Source organism: Alnus glutinosa, chromosome 13 (assembly GCF_958979055.1).
Source record: "Alnus glutinosa chromosome 13, dhAlnGlut1.1, whole genome shotgun sequence".
Classification (NCBI taxonomy): Eukaryota; Viridiplantae; Streptophyta; class Magnoliopsida; order Fagales; family Betulaceae; genus Alnus; species Alnus glutinosa.
In genome coordinates, this window is record NC_084898.1 from 14201854 (window position 1) to 14219236 (window position 17383).

General features: G+C 36.8%; 1 protein-coding gene and 1 long non-coding RNA gene across 2 annotated transcripts; one reads left to right on the forward strand and one right to left on the reverse strand.

Moving 5' to 3' along the window:
* Positions 1 to 246: 246 nt before the first annotated feature.
* Positions 247 to 3798, reverse strand: LOC133854842 (uncharacterized). Its single transcript, XR_009896868.1, has 3 exons — positions 3499 to 3798; positions 1842 to 1913; positions 247 to 521 (listed from the first exon to the last, which is right to left on the reverse strand). It is a non-coding gene; the product is annotated as an uncharacterized LOC133854842 (long non-coding RNA).
* A 2432-nt stretch (positions 3799 to 6230) lies between these two features.
* Positions 6231 to 15475, forward strand: LOC133854949 (vesicle-associated protein 2-1). The gene is made up of 8 exons (XM_062291232.1): positions 6231 to 6481; positions 6597 to 6692; positions 10105 to 10175; positions 10301 to 10382; positions 11628 to 11743; positions 11848 to 11979; positions 14356 to 14430; positions 15126 to 15475. Exons 2-8 carry the CDS (start codon positions 6614 to 6616, stop codon positions 15258 to 15260), a joined length of 690 nt encoding a protein of 229 aa, XP_062147216.1. The 5' UTR covers positions 6231 to 6481; positions 6597 to 6613; the 3' UTR covers positions 15261 to 15475.
* Positions 15476 to 17383: the final 1908 nt, after the last annotated feature.

The following is a 17383-nucleotide window of genomic DNA, read 5'->3' on the forward strand; positions in this document are numbered from 1 at the left end:
ACTGAATTAGAATACTTAAATAGTAATAATAAGTGTGATGACCCATTTTTTTTTTATTATTTTTTTTTATTTTATACAAAACATTTCATAAATATCAATCTCTTAAAATACTAATGGATCCTCACAGTGGCACGACGATGTGTCGCAAAGCCAACATATGGTACATACCCCATAATATGTACCTGGTAAATCAGAGTACAACATCTAACTACTATGCAGCGGAATACATAAACTCAACAGCGGAGATCACATCTTAAACATCTATCATAAATTAATAACAACAAGAGCCATTTAACATCTATGTGTTTAAATCTTTCCTCAATATAAATACATAACAGAAATTGCCTTATACAATAACGAGTGACACATGTGTCACAAACCATAACAAAACCTATGAAATTGAGGACGCCCATGGTCCCACATTTACGATCGTCGCGGCGAGCTCCGGTCATAATATCCCAAATGCACGTCTACAACCCCATCAACTACGACCCGAGTACCTGCAACCAAAGGAACATCATCTATACGGTTGTGGGGGTTTGCCACATCCGTATAGGTGAAATGATGAGTTCACCGCCTTAGTACATAATACTGAGACCTCAGTGATATTAAACTAACTGAGTTTTCACAAAGAACCAACTTTTCTTTTTTAGTCTCGCGTACACTATATCAGCTACCAATTTATAAAATTTTGTTTAAAAACCCCCATAGCTGATATAGCAAACACCGACTATCAGAAAACATTTAAAGCATACTATGTAGTTGGACCCATACGTAGAAGTTCCATTGGCATGGAAGCAACCACGTATAAACCCACCTACAATAATACTTTTATGTTGGAAGCTCAAATGCACATAGGTCTAACGTTATTAACTGTAATAACACTGTGCCTCAGGGCATTACAACTTTATGTCAAAGCACATAGTTGTCCATGCAGTTACTAGAGTAAGACTCTGATATCCAAGCACTTCTTATTGATGTGCAACGACAATCCATCTACCTAGTCCCAAGCCACACTGACATTGCAACCAATAGCATCAAAACCAAGCACACTAAGCTTAAAACATGCCATATCGCTCTTTAGTATAAGCTTACTATCATTTTCCGAACATGGTTAATACAGAATCCTAGGGCATTACAACTTCATGTCGAGCACGTAGTTATCCATGCGGTTACTAGAGTAAAACTCGGGTATCCAAGCACTTCCTACTGACATGCCACGACAATTCATCTACCTACTCTTAGGACACTGTATTACTCATATCGAACCATGACAATACTCTTGAACTTCAAAGCTCAATGTTCTTAAATCATGCAACTAGACGATAACAGTATACATAAGCTCTTTTGCCATTAAAACTCTTAGGCATACTAATACGTCTAGCATAAAAACTACAATATTCTATTTCATGAAAACATTACACAATTTAAATAATGATATGCATGCTTATGATGGTCCTTTCATTCCTTGTGAGACTTTCCTTCATTTTCATTCTTTGTACTTGTCCTTTCATTCTTTTCATTCTTATGCTCATGCTCATGCTCATGCTTTAAGCTTTACAATTCAAACTCTATACTCCTATTCTTTACAATTCATGCTTTCTTCAAATACGATAAACCAATCAACATGAAACTTTATCATTCTACTTTGCATAATTTAAATCTTTCATTCATACATCATTTCATAACATCATTGATATATTTGAACATACTCTAAAGTACTCAAATCAAGCAAAACAGATATATTCAACATACAGTTGGTTCGGATTTATAGAACAACATATATATCTGCGATTCTATAATATATAAAAATAACAGTTTCTCAGTGAGTTAAATATCACCTGGCTGCATTGGACTCACGACTCCAACTCTACATTGAAGAACCCATTGAAGTCTCCAATTATAACACAACCCTGCAAATACTTATAACGTTAGACTACGCTATGGAACTCGTTATAGGACACTTAAAACTACCCACGTGCTCGCACGTCGCGTTTCCCACCTCTGAGACTAGTTAAGTACCCTACACTATTATTAAATTAACACTTAAGTTTAGGTTCCTTTTATTTTATTTATTAACATAAAGATATATCACTATTTTATTAGCTTATCTATTATTGTTGTATAACATTATTATTGTTAACCCATTTTTATAGCTTCTTGTTTATTTACTAAGTCACTAATATATATCTAACTCATATATATATATATATATATATATATATATATATATATATATATATATATATATATATATATATATATATATGTATCTATACACATTTAATGCTTAACCCCTTATAAGTCACGCACCACCTAAGTAGTTTAGATTATGGAACATTAATCTTATTTAACGTACTAATTCAATAACTTTTAGATTAGATTAGGTTACAATCTCATATTGTAACATTTACGCTTCTACCTTATTATTGGTACGCGTATCCATTAAGTCTTTCCAACCTAAAACCTTAGTGATTTACACTTTAAAGGTTACCTTAATGTCTTTAATTATATTAGACTAGAATCCCATAATCTATTCATATAATCGCTTTACCTATTCATGAATTTATTATTCCATTATGCTACCATATTTTATTTGCTCGTTTACTCTATGTTGTTTTTACTCATTTATTCATATTAGTCATTATCTTGTTCATTTTAACTTCTTACTAATTTAATCAACTCAACTACTTTAAGGGCATAATCCAAAACTTCACCACATAGCCAAAACAACATTCTCCGAAACTCTTCCACCCATTAAGCCCATCAACCCATCTCTTGTTTCAACTCATATACAAGGTCACCTCATACGAGAGTTCTAAAACTAACCTCAATTAATGGCCAAGACATCAACAATTATCAAAAGCCTAAAACCAAACTCCAAGAATACCAATTCGGTATCTCCACACCAATCCTCAAAATCCATCTTCAATTCGGCTAACACAAAAGAACCCAACTAGTATTTTCCACCAACTCTAGCCAAGCTTCACACTTTACATAAAACACTCCTTAGAAACCTAATCACAACCAACATCAATAGATCTTCCATCAACAAACAATCCGTTCAAGTACATGCGGCTACAACAAATCTAGAATTTCCAACTAGATTAACCCATAAAATTACACCTATCGTTCCAATAAAATAACTCAAAGATTAATAACACCTAGAAGGCCACCAACTATTAAAAATCCATATCCATAGGGCTGTTAACATCACATTCAAGAAACTCAAGAACATCATTCAACAATATGCCAATTCAATTTCTACAACTAGAACTCTCAAGAGGACCTAAAATCAAACACTAAACCACAAGAACATCATCTAAAGCTACCAAGGACCGAAACTATGTAGGGAAAAACACCATTCTGCCTTCAACACAACAAGACAACAAAACACCACCACAAATCCGAAATTTCCAACAATACCCATTCAGGTTCTTAACAGAAATTTGGAGGAGAAATTCAACAAAATCAAAAACAGAGAAAAGGGGAATCTACCTTCGTCGACCCCATTGAAAATCGTCCTTTGATTTTGCCGGAAGTCAGCTCTAGATCGCCAGAAAATCACCGGAAATCGTGCCTATTTGCTTCACCGGCGACCCACCGGAAAAACGGACCCCAAAGTCTCTCTCTTGGTCCCTCTGAATGTGAAGGAAAGGAAGGGAAGAAGGGGAAGGGCTGCTGGTGCGAGGAGAGGAAGAGGAGGAGATGATGGAAGAGGGGAGAGGGAGATCGTGCTGTGAAACCGGAAGAAGAGAAGGAGAACTGCAGTGGGAGGGGTCGGGCTGCGTGTGGAACCGGGGGGGGGGGGGGGGGGGGCTGCGTTGCTGGAGAAGAAGAAAAGAGAAGGAAGGAGGAAAAGAAAAGGAAGAAAGAGAGGAGTAGGGTGCTGCGCATGACAGAGCCGAGAGAGGGAGGAAGAAGGGAGAAGAAAAGAAGAAGAGAAGGGGAAGATCGTGCTGTGAGAGAGAGAGAGATTTGGACCTGCGTGAGGGAGAAAGAGAAAAAGAGGAAAGAAGGAGAAGAGATAGGGTGGGGACACGTGGCGCGACGCGAGTGGCTAAGAGTAGATAATAAAATCCTCCCAACCAACCGGGTAATGCCACGTGGCAAGGGGAGATTCTTTTTATTTTTAAAACCCTCAACTTATGTGAATTAAAGTGGGACCCCATTTTTTTAAAACCATTTCATTTAATAATTAACATTTGACCCCACTATAATAATTATTATTCTTTCAATTATTTTATCTTAAGCTTATTTTAATTTGATAATACAATTATTACTACCTAAAATAAAATTATTAATCCTATCTATTTAATAAATACGATTTATTATTTGATAAATCACCTATTAAATTTCTTGGTCTTTACAATAAGTCATATTGTCTTAAATAATTATTTTAAGGGTAAGTTGTAGTAAACAAGGAATCAAATATTAATTAACAAATGATGGAATTAAAATAAGGTGGGGATAGTAGTATAGTTTAGAGAACTTAGAGGCTTGAATTAAAAAGGTAATCTACCACAGCCACGTGTGTGGCGGTGGTTGGCTATGAGGGGATAAGATATCTTATCCTCTTGGCCTTAGCAAAAAAAAAAAGAAAATAATGACCGGATACTTCTTTGCCTCTTTTCTTTTCTTCTTCACCCCTGCGTCTCATTTTCTTTTCTTCTTCTCCTTCTTTCTCCCAAGCCCTTGTCTTCACTCCCCTGTGTCTTGCTTCGCATATGAGAGAGAGAGAGAGAGAGAGAGAGTTGGAAAGGGAGACACACGTCACACACATAGACATATAGACCGAAATAGAGAGAGAGCATCGGCATGAGAGGGAGTTAAAAACCCGAGTTGAGAGTGGGTGATACTTTGCCTTGTGACCCATCGGAAGAAGAAAAAGAAAACAATGAGGACAAGCTTCAAGGCATGAAGACATAACATTTAATACAAATAGCTTTTTCAAGTGCAATTATATAATAAATCTTAGAATTTACTTCTAATTTTCAACTTGGATCAATCAATCTTATAATTTAAAAATCATATTTAGCTTTTACGTTTTTGTTTGATTTTGATTTAGTCATTGTGTTTTTAATTTCAACAATAGGCCTTTATGGCTCGTCGTCGTTGTCGGATTTCGGTGAATCTGGTCGGAATACTTATGTTTCAAGTATTATTTTGAATTATTTTTACTTTTAATAAATAAAAATTTACTAAGAGTCCAAATTATAGTGATCTTTTAAATTATAAAATAAACATTAATAAATATAAACTTGTAAACAGGATTTCTTGTGTAATGGAAAACAAACTTTTGGTTCATTATTTGATTTTCTTGCTTTTTGTTGTTCTTTTAATAAATAAATAAAAGATGAGGTGTTTCAAAATAATAATAATAATAATAATAATCATAATAAGAAAAGAGGAAGGTGAGGGTGAGGGTAATTGTTTGTTTGGATACCGAAAAGAATCCCGATTCTTTTCGAGTTTTTTTTTTTTTTTTTTTTTTCTAAAATCCGCTCACCCGCAAAATAGCTCGAATTTTACCCAAATTCTGGCTCAATTCAAGACTGACATTCTAATGAGTCTGATTTGATGACCGGGACCCATGCGCAGGACAAGTTATCTCCAAAAACGCGTGGGCCCCTCATTTAATTAATAAAATAATGAAAAATTAAATAATAATAATAAAAAAGCAGAGGGGTGGCTAGCAACCCTGGCCACCCCCAGGCAATGGGGTTGGCCGCGCGGCAACCCCCATGCGGCCACCCCCGGTCACCTATGGGGGTAGTGTGCGGCCACCCCCTAAAGGTGGCAGCCACTCCCTTTGCTCTTTTTTTTTTTTAATTTTTTTTTAAAATTTTAATTTTAATTATGTTTTTTTTATAAAAAAAATTATTTATTTATTTTTTAATTAAACAATCAATATATAATAAATAATTATTATTTAAATTATTATTCCACACAACTTTTCACAATACCAATCATTATACACAATTTTTTAGACTTTTAATAATTAAAAAATAATATTTTTTAATTTAAAAATTCAACATCCAAACATATATTTTTCCTCAAAATTAGTAAAGAAAATAAAAATTTAATTATAATTTTAAAAAATCAATACCCAAACACACCACGAGGAGGGATGCGCGGACGCACCTGTCAATGGGCGACGTCAGTGGGTCCGGCTTCCAGTCTGGCAAGTTAAGTTAAGTTAAGTAAAGTAGCTCAAAACTCTCTCACTTTTGAATCGGACGTCGCCATCGCTTCTAATTTTTGACACGCGGCGTCTCCATCCTTCCCTTTCCATCCATCTGCTCTGTCATACCTATCGGAGAGTACCCCGGCACACCAAAAATCTCGCTCTCTCTCTCTCTCTCGGGGCTCGTTCGAACCACCTGAGAAGCGGGTCCGATCTTGGTGGCTAAAAATCTCGGAAGCACCGGGTTCAGTGTGGACCGAGCCATCCGTAGCGCCCACCTATTCGTTTCACCACGTCAGTCCCCATTCAATTCCCCCCCCCTCTCTCTCTCTCTCTCTCTCTCTCTAACCCTAACATATTCTCTGTTTCTATGTGTGTCTGAAAGTCTGGGGATTGTGTGAATTGGCAGGAATTAGGGGGGCCATCATGAGTGACGGTGGTGACGGTGGTGGCGGTGGCGGTAATCACTTGATCTCAGTTCATCCCGACGAGCTCAAGTTCCAATGTATATTCATCTCTCTCTCTCTCTCTCTCTCTCTCTCTCAATTGTTGTTTATGCTTACCATTGTTTTTTTTATTTTCTATTTTTATTTTTATTATTATTTTTTTAATTTTTAATTTCTTGTTCCATTTGTGTTCATCTGAATTTGAGTTGTCCACGTTAAATCATGGAGGGTAGATAGCATGAAATGTGTCAATTTTCTTTGCTGTGGTGTATTTGTTGGTCATTCTTTGAATTCTTAGTTTGTATTGATTAGGCAAGACTGAGGTAAAGTTCCATAGGTTTTCAAATGCTATTATGTCACAGATTAGATTATTTTAATGGGTTTGTCTCCTCATGAGCCAAAATTTAATCAGAATCCTTTTCTTGATGTTTTGGGTAAACTTCATGTATCCAATGATACCTATGGATAATGGGTCCTGATATTCTATCATACTGTTGAGTTGAGAGGGTTGGTTGTTTTTAGAAGAATATGTCGCAAACTTGATCTGAAAATCCTAACCCGACTTTTGTTGAGCCTAAAAATATGAAATTTGGAACAGACAATGTATATTGCTCGTTGCCAATGGCCATGGTGATGGTGGTGATAGTGCAACTGCATTACATTATGCAATTGTTCCTCAGTAGTACTTGGGGATCGATAAAGAAAAGATAAACTTCTGTTGATTATGTTTATGGATGATAATGATGATACCAATGAAGACATAAAGTTGGTGTGTGTTAAATTTGGTGAAAAAAGTAGAGATATGGATAGAATTAGTGAAAGTATCTGTTTTTTTTTTTTTTTTCCCCCTAAAATATTATGGTTTGATTGTATGACTTTTTGAAAGGAGAAGGGGAAAAGTGATGATCTTCGAGTGAAAAACATTGTTATTGCAGAAATGAAGATATTGTAATGTGAATGTGTGTCGGAACACTTTTGTGTATATCTTAAGGATCTGATGTATATGTTGATGGGATGGATATTGCTGATATGGGGACACTGGAATTGTGGATCGGTGCCGAGATGAGGGAGGATATAGTAAGACATGATTACATACAAGATAAGTTAAATGCCAAGGTCAAAAGTAGACTGAAGGAGTAAGCTGATAAAAATAATGTTGTATACTTTGACTCTAGAATAGACAGCGGGTCATCCTTTATTTGTATCTGCTTCTCTTTTTTGGAACTCAATATATTCTTGATTCTGGAATCTTCTGGGCCGGTTTGCTGGGTCCGGTTCGGGCCTCAAACGGAAAGGGCTTCGGTTGGGTTGCTTCTTGCCGAAAATCAAAACCAAAGCATCGTTTCAGACAGAAACTTCTGAGGATGCGGGTCCGGTGTCAACGGTCATTCTGGGATGCTCTCTTCGGCCGGAGACGACATCGCCGACAGACTTTGGGTTGATTCCGGGGTTGTCTTCTTCTGGGGGTGGGCCTAGCTGTCGGAAACTTGTTCCAGCTGGAGATTTGGGTATGGGTACGACGGAGATTCAGTCGGAGATTTTGTCGGGGAAAGAATCTGGGGTGGTTCTGGGGTTGTCATCTTTTGGGAGTGTGTCGAGCCATCTGCCTATCATTCCAGCGGCTGAACCCGTCACACTGCCTAGTCTCGATGCTTCTGTCCTTTTGTCTAGCAACTCCGTTGGTGTTGGTGTTGGTGCTGGGTTGTCTCAACCTTTCTTTCCTTTTCATTCTCTCTTAGGGGCGGTTGAGTTGGGTGAGAAGATTTGTTCTTCTCTCCCCGCGATACAGTCTACTAAACCTTTCCAGAGCTATTACCGGAAGGCCTGGGATCTCAGGGAAGGTCACTCAGTGAAGTGGAATGAGGGGCTGTTAGCAGATTCCCTGGCTGCTTCGAAGACGCCTATCTGTTATGCTAAAAAGGAAGTAGCTGCATTGCCTTCGGTGAAGAATTCTGTGGGTTCTGCAAAGAAGGGTTTCCTTCGAAAGGGGTTCCTCAACCCTCGCCCGGCTGCGATAGCCCCTACCGCGTCTCATGAGGCCAAGGATGTTGGGATGATAAGGCTTCACTCCCCCCTGGGATGTCGCATCATTCCTTCATCCGTAGAGGGCAATGGTCTTTCTCAATCTCAGGAATGGCCTATCGGGTTTGATCTTAATGGGGAGTTAGTTGTTTGGGAGAAGGATGATGATTTTTGGGATGGGTTGCCCTTAGACTAGTCGTTGGACGGGGTTTAGGGCGAGGAGTCTTTGGCAATCCTTGATGCCATGGAAGATGAATTTCATCGGGACAAGATGATAGCACGCCAAAAGACCAAAGGAAAGAGAGAGCTTTTGAATTTGAAAAGTTCCATTAATTACGGCATTGCAAGCGCTCCCTCTAGGCGCGGGAAAGGCAAATCTCTCATTTAGTAGGGTTTTGTGCCCTTGTGGGTTTAGAGGTTTTTGGGTTTTAGGGCTTACCTCCTTGTGGGTTTTGCTGGGTTCTTTTGTTGGCTGTTCTCGGGTGCTCCTTTTGGGCTTTAGGGTTTTGTTGGGTGCTTTTTGTGGGTTGGCTTTAGTTGTTCCTATGTATACTCCATGTGTACTTAGGGGCGCCTTACGCTTTTTTTAATAAAACTTTTCTTACTTATAAAAAAAAAAATATTTGGACTTTCCTGCTTCTTTGGAGTAAGCTGATAAAAATAATGTTGTATACTTAGACTCTAGAATAGACAGCGGGTCATCCCTTTATTTGTATCTGCTTCTCTTGTTTGGAACTCCATATATTCTTGATTCTGGAATATTTGGACTTTCCTGCTTCTTTTTGGTGGCTATCTTTTCAGTTGGTACGTCTGACCTAGAGAAAATCAGTTAGGAATTTTCTGTCCCTGTGGATGCATCCAAAGTTATGGAGAAAATTATGTGTTTTCTCGTTCATTTGGTTTTCACTTCTCTTGTTTTAATACTGCTTTTGAAGGTTTCTTTGTATGGAGATGGGGATTATGCACTAAGTGTCTCAATTTTTATTACTTATCAAAGAAAAAAAAATGTGCTCCATAGCTAGTGGTAATGCAAATGCAGTTTATGAAAGACACTCTATGGTTATGTAGAAGATCAAGGGATAGGGCAAGCAGAACTTGTATCTCTTCATTGATATTTGAGTTCGTCTTTGTGTGTGATGTTTTTAAAAATCTGGGTATTCTCATGAATGTTTCAGATTCCTTGCTTTGTAGTAATATCTGGAAACATGTGATTGGCAACCTGGTGGGGGTTTTTGGGGGGTGGGGGGGCAGAGTTTGTTACTGGCCAAAAGTGTGAAATTGAATTGGCATAATGAAAAAAAATGTTGCTTAAATATAGGCCTGCTTCCAGGCACCTATTGGTTTCTTTAATATGCTTACGAGTTTCGTTTTTGGTTATGTGCTTTTTATGTTAGACATTTGTTTAAGAAAGTTCTTTTGGACTTATGATCATGGGATTCATGTAATCAGTTGAACTGGAAAAGCAAAGCTACTGTGATCTTAAAATTGTGAACAACACAGAACATGATGTTGCTTTTAAGGTACTATCTCATTACAATACAGTTTTAAACATTTTTATACATCAAGTGATATACATTTATCAAGTAATTCGGAATTTTAGATCAATTAGGTGTGATTTGAATGTTCCTTCTTCTTTTGTTGATAGGTTAAAACCACCTCCCCTAAAAAGTACTTTGTGCGGCCCAACACTGGTGTCATGCATCCTTGGGACTCGTGTATCGTAAGAGGTGCTTTTTGATACCTTGTAAAAACATTTTGATATGATTTTCCTTTCTCCTTTTTTTCTCCTTCATCTCATTATCTTTTGATAATAAATTGAATGTGTCTTTAGGAGAAACTGCCCAACATATAGACATGAGCAAAGTAATGATTGGCCAATCAATTAACATTTATTGGGTGATATCTTAAACATGGTTAGCTTTTGATCAAAGAAACTTATTAGCTGGCACTGAAGAATCATATGCCACTTGATCATGCACTGGTGTAGGAGCGGCTTTTTTCTTTTTTTAATTGAAGAATCGTATGCCACTTGATCATGCACTGGTGTACCAGTGTAATTTTATTTTATTTTTTTCTTTTGCTGGTGAAAATATTAAGTAACTGGGAGCAGAAAAATAATGAGAGCCATCAAGTATCACAATCATACATACAGAGAGAGGAAAGGCCTCTGGGCAAGGAGACTCGGGAAAAGAAGAACAAGTAGTCCATCGGCTAAGCTCATGTGCTGCTCTGTTCCTTTATTGGCTATTAAAGAAGCACACAAAATTTTCCTCCAAATTTTTTTCATTCTCCATACTGAAGCAACAACCCTGATCGACCCAATAGGGAGATTTCACTGAGAACTTTCCTTTTATAGCCACCCAAGCAAGAAAATCGGGCTTTTGGCTCAAAGGAATGGGAATTTTCAGAATATTCTTTGAGCCTTGTTAAGAAACCTCTTACAGCTTTTGTTTATTCCATTGACCACCATTCTCCATCATCAAGTCAAGAACCATTAAAGGAATTGATGTGACCACATTATCATTTGCAACTGGTTTGAATCCTTCCCTCCATGGTATCCATGTATCTTTCCAAACATCTATATCTCTTTCATTACCTACAAGAAAGTATGCACCTTTTCGAATGACCTTGTAGTTGTAGCTTTATTAGAATGCTTTTCCAAACCCATGAAGCATCGGCACAGCCTGGTCTCTTGCTTCTAAGAATTGGGACCCATGGTCTGCCCTGGTTTGACACCATGATCCAGCCCAACTTAGTGAGAAGGGTTTTATTGATACCTGCAAATCGACGAAATCCCAAACCCTACACACCTTTATGGCTGGCACAGTGAGTCCCAAACTTTAAGTGCAAGATAGTGGTTTTTTGATTCATTTATTCCCCACCACTGCAATATTTGTGCTTAAAGTACTCTTCTAGTCCCTGAAGATTTTCTTACTTTTAATGATGCTCCTAACTAGCTTCATGATTTGCAGTCACCCTCCAAGCCCAACGAGAATATCCTCTAGATATGAACTGCAAAGATAAATTTCTGTTGCAGAGTACGATAGTGCCTCCTCATACTGATGTTGATGAGCTTCCACAAGATACTGTAAGAATATTGATTTTGAGAGTCATGTCTTTGTTTGACTAGGTTGATTAGATCCCTTTGAAATGATATTGATGTTGGGCAATTAACCTTACTCTTGAGTCCAGTTTAACAAGGACACTGAAAGGGCTATAGAGGAATGCAAGCTTAGAGTTGTGTATATCTCTCCTGCCTCAGCTCATGAAAACTTGGAAGATCAAGCAGTAAGGGGCTCAACACGGAGTCCTGATACCAATTCTGTAAGCTTTTTTTAATTTTTTATTTGAAGTTGTGCTGTTTTGTTGTTCATTTGTTTTTGATTCTTTTGTCTGGCTTGGTAGGGTATGTGTGGGTAAGTAGGCATGCATGTGGGCAGAGTTTCCTGCAATAGACAATTTGACAAAATCAATAAATTAACATCATTGGTGTTTTGTCATGTAAAAATAAAAGCTCTTTCATGGAAGTACTTGGAATCACTATTATATCTCTTTTTTCGTAAATTTAACACCTAGGGCACGTTTGGTATGCAGAATAGACCTCTGGAATGTAATGGCTATTCCTATTTTTTTGTTTGGTTGCACACCATTTTTTTGTTTGTTTTGTTTGGAAAACCCATGGGATATCTATTCCCCTACAAAGGGGAATAGCTATTCCTATAAAAAATGAGAGGAATAAAACCTTTTTTTTTTTTTTTTTTGCAATCCTAAATATAAAAAAAGAAAAGAAAAGAAGATCACAAAACATTCTATGGCAGAACCACGGGGGTGGTTGGACCGCCCATGTGTCATTGGGGGTGGCCTTGGCGATGGCATTCTTCTATGTTATTGGCAAGGTGAATGCAAATGGAATGACGGATTGATGATGACTGACATCCTCCAAATGACTCTAATGAGTGCTCAAAAGGTATATTAAAATTTTAACCCACATTTTTCAATTTGGAAAAGATCACTGGGAAATGCATCACCTTATTAGTTGAAATCGAGCTCTTTTAACTCCTATTTGCGTATAAATTGTTCCACTGGTACTCAAAACCAAAAACCAAAACAAGCATCAAGCCTTTCACTTTGGCAATGAAGGACTAAGGTTCTGCCAGGGGGTGGTTGGCCACCCAAAAAATATTTCAGTTTTTTTTTTTTTGAAATTAAAATTATGGTTATTAGTATTCTTTTTATATATTTCTTGGGTATTTTAGTAATTTTGGTACAATTCCAATGAAAGCATATGTGTTGTTACCAAAATAAGGAATATAAATAGCTATTCCATTCCACAATTTTTCTTTCCCAGTAATAGCTGTTCAAGTTCCTAATAGAATAACCATTTCGAATACCAAGTGTCAAGCCTTTCACTTTGGCTTGAAGGACTAAAGGTTCTGTTGGGGGGTGGTTGGCCACCCAAAAAAAATTTTAGTTTCTTTTTTTTTTTTTTTAAATTAAAATTATTGTTTATTATTATTATTTTTATATATTTCTTGGATATTTTAGTAATTTTGGTACAATTCCAATGAAAGCATATGTGTTTTACCAAAATAAGGAATAGAAATAGCTATTCTATTCCACATTTTTTCTTTTCCAGTAATAGCTATTCAGGTTCCTAATAGAATAGCCATTTTGAATACCAAACGTGCCCCTAGATATTTAATCACAAAGAAGCTGGAGAATGGAATGAGGGCTTTAAATGCGTATCATCCTCTTTTTTTTTTTTTTTTTTGATAGGTAATTTCAATTCAATTCATTAAAAGTGCAGAGGGGGCGTATCATCATGTTTTTATATCTTTCATTAGTTATATGTTGAAGCAGCCTCATGATCATTGATCAGTGCATGAGGTATTTGGGAACACAATAATAGGGAGGTTGAGGAAAAACAAGAAAGGAAGAAAGGTACTTGGAATGATATCAACATCTGAAATAAATAAAGATAACAAAGAAAAGAGTTTTGTACTTCCAGTTGATACTTATCAAAGAACAAAAAAAAAAAAAAAAAATCCAATTGGCAGTACCAGTCTCATGCCTGTATCAAGTTGCACCAGAGTTGACCTACCATTACCACTATTGTTAGCAATTGGAAGTTCTTCCAATATTTCTCTTTGTTTATATTCATAATATATATATATATATATATATATTTTTCCTCTCTTTGTTTATTAAATTATCCTTTAAATATCATTTCAGGGTGGTTTATGTGTTTTATTAGTTTACCGGTGGTCATTAACTTTCTGCCTCCGTGACTGCTGCTTACAGACCTTCCCTGTGAAATGAAGATGAATGTGTTGAATCCCTTCTTTCTCTTTTATCAGTAGTGATTACATGCTGTTAATTTGCTAATTATTTATGAATGGAGAGACATCGATGTTTCTTCATGATTTCTTGTGAGGATTCTCGGTTTTGAGTGATAGAATGTCAAATGCATTATGAAGTATATCAATATTGTGCTTGCAAGTGGGCCTTCTGTCCAATTATATTTACAATGAAACATATACTAAAATAGCCACCCTAAAATCCAACTTCTTTACATGCTCATTAAGATGATTACATTGTACTTTATATTTTTTGAATTTAACTCTAATAACCCCACCCCCCCGCCTTTTTTTTTTTTTTTTTTTTTTTTCCTTTTTCTTCCCAATTTTCATTTGTATGTAGAACGAGGCTTTGCAGCATTTGAAGGATGAAATAGATGCAGCTGTTCGGCAAACACAGCAACTGCAACTGGAATTGGTATATATGCTCTATGTTTTTTCCCCTTATCTATTTGTTTCTGGTTTGATTTAGCAGTTTGACGATGATGAGGATGTTAATCTCTCATGTAGCACCACCGCCCTGAAATGCCATAAAGCCATACATATAGCTACAAATGAAAATTGGAGGTCTCCAGCCTTAGCAAATGAAGAAAGGGAAGTTGTTTGGATAATTAAGTTGGAAAAACTCTCAAAATTGGCAACGGGTTGAAAACAACACGTACTTTTTTTTTTCTTCTTTTTTTTTTTTTAAGTAATTTCAATATTATTAAATAAGCACAGAGGGGTGCAGAAAAAGAAGAACAAAAGTTTAAAAAATCTGCAAAACTAGAGACTAGTGTTGAATGTGTTGAATATAACCTTCCACAACTCTATAATCAAAGTCTTTACATCTTCAAAATTCTGAGCATTCCATTCTCCCCAAGGCACCACATCAAACACAATGAGCTAACCTCAATACTTAACATAACTGTACCACTCATCCGTATAGCTTATTCCATGATCTTCTGATTAGCATATTGGTATCATATCCAGTCCCTGGATGAGTTTGACTGTTTTATCTGTCCCCCCTTCACCTGTTGATGGGAGCTTAGAATGTTATCATCTTCACTTTAATATGTAGGTGTGCTTGGCAAGATAATGTAGTAGCTAATTTATCTATTTTCTTTCCAACAGGACTCGCTGAATAGACGAAGATATAGAAAAAGTGATCCTGCCTTTTCCTTCACCTTCACAATCATTGTGGCACTAATAGGCATTATGCTTGGCTTCCTCTTGAACCTTTCGTTGTCCTCACCGTCCACAGAATGACTTCTAAGGAGATTATTTTCCTGTTTATTTCACTGTATAAATTTAACGCTGAGTTGGATGGAAAGTCTGCCTGTTTTCTTCTCTTGTCTTGTATAGTGATCTATTAACACTTTGTACTAGATTCTAGCAAAAAGATGTTTACTTGCTCTACCCAAGGAATAATGAGTGCTCTTATTAAGTGTCTTAATATTAAAGAGTAATTTAAGAGGTAAGAACATGTTACGTCAATCAATATTTCCTTTGTACATTACATGTTCATTTGTTTCATTCTCTCTGTTTGATTGTTTAAGAATGATCCTTCCCTTTCTCGGATGAATAAGGGGATTGGAAATTCTTTGTAAAATAATTTGCCGGCCGGCCAATATCAGCCTGGCAGAAAAACATTTGCCAGCCGACCACAGGGAACACCAAAGGCAAGTTTCATGTGGTTCGTCCCAACAAGCAAATTTGTAGTTGGATTTGCCACACACCATTTAGATGGGAGACACTGAACATTCCTTGCATTCTTTAACAATCTGTTGCCCAAACCAAGGTTTAGTGGGCATTTAGCTAGGGATACATTCTTTGTAGGGTGTCTACTTGCCAGAGAAATTCAAGTATGAGCTCACTCTTTGGTGGCGATGTGAATGGAAGGTTTGCCTTACAAGATTTTCAGAGCAATATGAGAAGGCCTTAGATGAAAGATATGGGAAAGAAGCAAGGGAAAAGTTTGATACCTTTGTACTAAACCAGTTATGAAGACAACACCGACTTCCTATGGAAAAGCAAGCAGTAGACATTTACACAAGAAAAAGACCAATGTGCCGATCGAGCAGGACGACATCTCCAAATGTCAAATTTTGTGTGGAGCAACATGATCTCCATTCTCGTTTATTTGAAGGCATGGTTTATCATCCTCTATCTCCATTCTCATTTTGTTTGAGCTTGTATGTGATTGCTGTTCATGTAAATTTATGAGTTTTGGAAGTGGTTGGCTATAATTTTGGAGCTTGTTAAATGGTGAAAGAGGAGGTAAGGGTTTAAATAAAGAGAGGAGAATTTGAACATAAAAATTTGACATTTTGAGTAGCATGTTCGGTTAGGATGAAGTGTAGGAACCAAAGGAGGGGTGTTATGGAATAAAAATGGGAATTTGGACTGGTTTTTCGTCGGAAATATCCGGAACTGAGTATTAATTCCCGGTCGATCACCGTTCAAGCTAAACTAAAATAAGGAGCTCCAGTCACAAAATTAGTCAAACTCCATTTGACCGGTATAAGCCATAGAGAACCCCGATCCCAGAACAGTTGAACCTTATTTGACCGGTATAAGTCATAGAATGCTCCGTTTGAACATTGGTTGCAAGATGTTCAAATGAAGCTCCTTAGATTGCGAAAAAAACTACGATTTTTCAATGGGAGAAAGGATCATTGGAAGTTCAGGAGGTGTTCAAGGGGAAATTTAGGTATCGAGTAGAATATAACGTGGTCCAAAAAAACGCGAATTACAAAGATTCCTAATCGAGTAGTAGTAGCAAAAGTTGTAAGTAAAATATCCATACCAACAGCACTAAACTCGGTTTTAAATGCAAATGTTTAGATTTGAATGAAATGATTTCTTGTGAAATGTTTTACCTTATATGCCAAAGTAAATAGAATGCATGCATGATTTAAAATGTGATATGAGCTCGAGCCTTATCCTTTCAGTAAATTCATGTGTAGAAATGTATGTTGAGAACATTATTTACAAAGTGTTTCAAAAAAAAGCAAATTTAAAGAAATGATATTGTCAAGTGCATGGATAACGTACGGGGTATGAAACAGAAGAAGGTTTAAAGAATTAAGGGAAACATAACGGGTAAACAAGTAAAGATAAAAAAGGTCTCGTGATAAACAGGAGCCTTGATATGCAGGAGAAGGTTTGCCATCCCTTTGCCTCCTCTTTTTATTAAATAAGTGAATTTTAATGCAAAAATGTCCTTTGATGTCATCAAAGGATATTTTTACGTTAAAACTCATTATTTTAATACAAAGAGGGGGTTGGGGAACGGTTACTTGTCCCCCACAAATCATTTCTCGATAAATAGATCGTGACTTCCCGGGATAAGTCAATCATGGCGTTTGCATGGTAAGTCAATCGTGACA

What these genes read in the sequence shown, in the direction of transcription:
- LOC133854949 (XM_062291232.1), top strand. Translation starts at nt 6,614, where the DNA reads ATGAGTGACGGTGGTGACGGTGGTGGCGGTGGCGGTAATCACTTGATC. An exon ending in ATGAGCTTCCACAAGATACT is followed by an intron (nt 11,744 to 11,847) that starts GTAAGAATATTG and finishes TCTTGAGTCCAG; the next exon opens with TTTAACAAGGACACTGAAAG. An exon ending in AGCAACTGCAACTGGAATTG is followed by an intron (nt 14,431 to 15,125) that starts GTATATATGCTC and finishes TCTTTCCAACAG; the next exon opens with GACTCGCTGAATAGACGAAG.